Genomic DNA, 5,058 nt, shown 5'->3' with positions numbered 1-5,058 from the left:
AGTTCCTACCCATTAAACACCTAAAACTATAATATTATATTTATGATTTATTATCTTTTAAAGTTCAACATAAAAACATGCTAAATCATCATTACTTACATTATTTTCACGATATATTAAACTAAATTTTACCTATCATTTCTATAACATTTAATATATAGTCATCTAATCCATATACTCCCTCCGTTTTAAAATGTTTGACACCGTTAACTTTTTAGTATATGTTTGACCATTCGTCTTATTAAAAAAATTAAGTAATTATTTATTATTTTCATATCATTTGATTTATTGTTAAATATACTTTCATGTACACATATAGTTTTACATATTTCATAATTTTTTCTGAATAAGACGAACGGTCAAACATGTGAGAAAAAGTTAACGGCGTCAAATATTTTGAAACGGATGGAGTATTTAACAGTAAAGCACATACCATCTTCTAGTAGATACATAAAGTTCAACTTACTCAAAAAATATTAACAATATAAATTTTCATAGGCACTTTGTATTTCAAATATTCATCTTATCAAATTCAAACCGCTAAAACCATGCATGTGCATGTGGACGCGTTGGCTTGGCAGGTCAAAAAGAAAAGAAAAGAAATCCTCTAAGCTGCCGTCGCCATCGGCATGCATGGCGATGGCGTCATGGCAGGAGCACCGCCCTCGATGTCGCCATTGCCATCCATCTTGTAGTGCACCTCCATGGTGGTCTTGGGCTTGGGCTTGGGCTTCACCTTGCGGTGGTCGGTGATGGCAATGGCGACGTCGTTGGGGAAGAGGCTGCGGAGCACGACGGCGTGCACGACGGTGGTGGCGAAGAGGCAGCCGACGGTGAGCGTGGCGGCGGCGGCGAGCGCGACGCAGAGCGCCCTGGCGAGGCGGGTGTCCTCCACCTCCGCCGCGTAGCGGATGGTGGCGGCGGCGGCGCTGGTCATCGGGAACGTGTACGCCCACCACGCCAGCGAGAACCTGACCCCGCCGAAGAGGCTGACGGCGCGCGCGGCGAGCGACGCGTACAGGAACATGGCGACGAAGTAGGCGAGCCTCGCGCCGAGCGCGAACTCGCCGGCGATGGCCGCCCACGCCACGGACGCCACGCTCGGCGTCGCCACGAAGAGGAAGAACACCGGGTGCAGCTCCCGCGGCAGCGCCTCGTTCGTCGGCAGCCGCTGGTACAGCGTCACGAACAGCACGACGTAGTGCGCCACGCCGACGGCGAAGAAGAACACGGCGCCCTCCCTGATCCCCATGGACGCGCCCAGCAGCGCGCCGACGAAGTTGCCCACGACGGACAGGTGGTTCGACGGGTTCGCCACCATGGACAGCCGCCTCTGCCCGCTCGACATCCACTGCCCATAGATCTTGAGCTCCAGGCACAGCATCGGCGCCATGAGCGCGTACCAGAGCCACGCCGGGAGCGCCGCCGTCGACGGCGCGACGGACCGCGGCACGCCGATGGCGAGGAAGAGGCAGGCGATCAGCGGCGCGAAGAAGAAGTTCACCCTGACCGGGTGGAGGTACTCGCGGCGGACGGCCTCGAAGAAGAAGACCACCTTGCAGGCGTAGACGGCGGAGACGGCGCAGGTGAGCGCGACGGAGAGCCACCACAGCACGAGGTTCACGTCGGCGGCGACGTGCAGGTACCTCGTCGTCGGCGGCGACTCCGCGATCCTCTTCCACAGGATCGCCTGGCTGCCCATCCCAAGGCAGATCCCGAACGCCGACACCGGGAACCGCAGCAGGAATGGCCATGTCCTATCCACCGGCAGCACCAGCTCCTCCTCCGACTATACGAGTTGTAGCTTATTTTTCAGCATTGGCTTTTAAACCGCTAATATATATATGAATTATTTTTTGGTTGTTTCATTTATTTTTCTATAGCTTACCCTGAGTTGGTCTAGTTCGGGGCCTTCCAGTGCGGCAAAGAAGCGGCCAACCTCGGGCGTGGACACAGTGTGAGAATGGTGGTGACTATCCATGGCGGCATCCACGACTTGCCCTGCAGGTGAAGGGATGTCCGGCCCGATGCCCGCCAGGTGGCTGATCTGCCTCTCGAGTCTCCCCGACCACGTCTTGAATGAATCATAGCGTTTGTCCCGGCTCATCGACGACCGGCCGCCACCGGGGGTAGGCGGGGGTGACTGGAACGCTGTTGTCTCGTCTGTGAGCCGCCGGCCGTTGTTGCTCTGCGACGTTGGCGAGCGCTGCTGTAGCCTTTGTGTCATGTTCGACGCCATGGCTTGCCTCCGGAGATCTATGCCCGACGAGTCGCTGGCACCGGCAACAGGTGCGGCAAAGCCGGTTGGTGTTGCTGGCAGGCTGATGGACATAACCTTCTTCAGCTCGGAGGAGTCCGGTGAGTCAAGTGGCGGGAATATCACCTCGGTTTGTCGTGGTACACAGCGATGGAGTGGTGGCAACTGTAAAGAAGACAAACGACAATGACTCGGGTGGTGTTTGCATCCAGGGACTTTAACTTTAGTTTCTGTATTTAGATACTAATTTAGAGTATTAAATATAGACTAGTTACAAAACTAATTACATAAATGAAAGCTGATTCGCGAGACAAATTTTTTAAGCCTAAGTAATCCATAATTAGAGAATGTTTACTGTAACATCACATAGGCTAATCATGGATTAATTAGGCTCAATAGATTCGTCTCGCAAATTAGTCCAAGATTATGGATGGGTTTTATTAATAGTCTACGTTTAATATTTATAATTAGTGTCAAACATCCGATGTGATAGGGACTTAAAAGATTAGTCCCATCTAAACACGGTCTCACCCACCCTTTCATGTTCATGTCTGCTATGGCAGAATTAATGGATCAATAAGTTTGAGTATGAGGTGACTTACTGGTGCAAGGGATGTCACATTGGGGTGCCGCAGAGGGCGCAAGCTAGGTGGACGGCGCGAGCTTGTGGCCATGGCATCAAAGGCGGCATGGTCATCGGAGGCCTCAACATTAGCAAGAAGCGATTGCCCGTCATCTGGCTTGCCGATGCTAACCTCCATTGTCTAGGTGTGATCTGCGGCATATATTGAGAATATTGAGTTGCGGACACCAATCAATTCAATCTAAAAGCTTAATTAAATTGACGAGCGAATACTTATATTCCAACACTCCCCCCACACTATATTGGAAAACTTCCCCTCGCTCAAGGCTTCCTTAGTCAATGGTCCCTTATATCTCAAACGTCGAATATAATATACATGAGTTATACGATTTTATTTAATTGTGCTACCTAGGACTTGAACTTAAAACATCTAACTCTCATACCTTATTGAATTACATGAGAAAAAATGGACAATTCACAATATACGAACACAAACAAATTTTAACTATAGTTTTGCTAGGAAAATTGGAAAAAACCAATTTAGAGCAAATCCACAAAATAATTTGTCTAGTTATGAACGACCTGGTGAAGGCTTATCAGATAGCTCCGCATGAGCAATGAATGAGCTTAAGCCCAGGTGCACGGAGATTCAAATGTACACGGAACTAATTCAAATTGGTGTAGCATACTCGCCAAGGTAGAGTTTGTATTAAATATGTTTACATTGTCAGTTAGTGATTGGATTTGTAGCTAAACTCTTATTTTAGACTATTTTAAACAAGAGATGCACCATCTGAGATGATTGCATGGCTAGACAAGAGAACGACTGGGAGGCCTAAGGCTCGTTGATTCCTTATATATTATAATTATCAAGTTCGGGTTGTAGATTTTGGCTAAATCTTGTTAACAAATTGTCTCAGTATTGTCAAGTTTGAATCTTCAATAGCGTTATGCCGTCTACTAATGCCGCTATCGTGACAGTTTTATAACTGTAAATGTAAAAGAATCAGGTATTTGCCTTGGCAAATAAAGCCTTTCTATGCGAAAGAACTATTTTTGAGGCCAAGATATATCGTTTTGCATGAGGTGATACACAACAAGTACAAAATAAGAGATCAATCAAATGATAAGCATTACTTTTTCGACGTAGCTAGAGTTCGGAGAAGCGTACCAACGGGAGATTGAAAGGCTTCACTCTTCTCCTCGAAAAAGGAGAAAAATAAAGGCTTCACTCTTCTATGGATTTAATTAACAGATCGAGATTGAAGGGGGCATGCATCATGACAAGGAGTACTTAAGAACTTATAGAGCTCTGCCACTTGTTTTTTGTTCAACTTGGTACGATGTGCTCTTGCTGCGATAGTGTAGGCATTAAAAGAGGAATGTACATCTCTTGAACTAGTCCAACATTTACTTGGGTCCTCATTTCTCATCTTGAATTTGTACACGACCTGTCATGTTCAGTTAAACCCTGATAGACATAGGGATGTACTCCCTCCGTCCCTAAATATTTAACGCCGTTGACTTTTTTAAACATGTTTGACCGTTCGTCTTATTTAAAAAATTTAAGTAATTATTAATTCTTTTCCTATCATTTGATTCATTGTTAAATATATTTTTATGTATATATATAGTTTTACATATTTCACAAAAGTTTTTAATAAGACGAACAGTTAAACATGTTTAAGAAAGTCAACGGCGTCAAATATTTATGGATGGAGGGAGCAGTTCCTAAGTCCAGGGAGTTAGAAGTTGGTATCGGTCGGGCTATTGACATCTTGTTCCCTTGATTTTTCTGGGGAAGTCGGAGTCGTCCAATTGGATGGTGCTAGTCCTATCTTGGTGGTTAGGAAAGCTAGGTCGTGTCTGGGGTTTTAGCACAGTTTTCCTGTTATCAACTATTTATTGTAAGGTTTGGTATTGTTTTTTCTCTAAAATGAAGCACTCTTCTTATTATAACGCGGCCAATCAATTATGGTGGTGTTTAAAAAAATTATATTGTTTCAAAGAATCCTGTTTCTCTTCAATCCTTTGTAATGGAAAATTATTGTGAGGAATCTCATCCCTCCAGTGATTTATTAAAAAGTACTATCAAGGATGAAGTCTATTTTTTTTTAAAAAAAAGTCAAAGGTATTAATGGCGGGGATTGAAGAAATGGACCAAATTAGACGAGTGTAAATGCTTAACTGTGAGCTTTGATCCTTTCAAAGCTTGTTT

General features: G+C 45.4%; 1 protein-coding gene across 1 annotated transcript; it reads right to left on the bottom strand.

Annotated features, from left to right (window-relative positions):
- Nucleotides 1-489: 489 nt before the first annotated feature.
- On the bottom strand, nucleotides 490-4,115 carry LOC4342565 (S-type anion channel SLAH2). Its single transcript, XM_015790310.2, has 4 exons — nucleotides 4,012-4,115; nucleotides 2,860-3,032; nucleotides 1,889-2,422; nucleotides 490-1,789 (listed from the first exon to the last, which is right to left on the bottom strand). Exons 2-4 carry the CDS (start codon nucleotides 3,016-3,018, stop codon nucleotides 608-610), a joined length of 1,875 nt encoding a protein of 624 aa, XP_015645796.1. The 5' UTR covers nucleotides 3,019-3,032; nucleotides 4,012-4,115; the 3' UTR covers nucleotides 490-607.
- Between the last annotated feature and the right edge of the window lie 943 nt (nucleotides 4,116-5,058).

The sequence above is a fragment of the Oryza sativa genome, chromosome 7, assembly GCF_034140825.1.
Source record: "Oryza sativa Japonica Group chromosome 7, ASM3414082v1".
NCBI lineage: Eukaryota > Viridiplantae > Streptophyta > Magnoliopsida > Poales > Poaceae > Oryza > Oryza sativa.
Note: the sequence above shows the minus strand (reverse complement) of the source record. Positions and strands in the feature narration are given on the sequence as shown.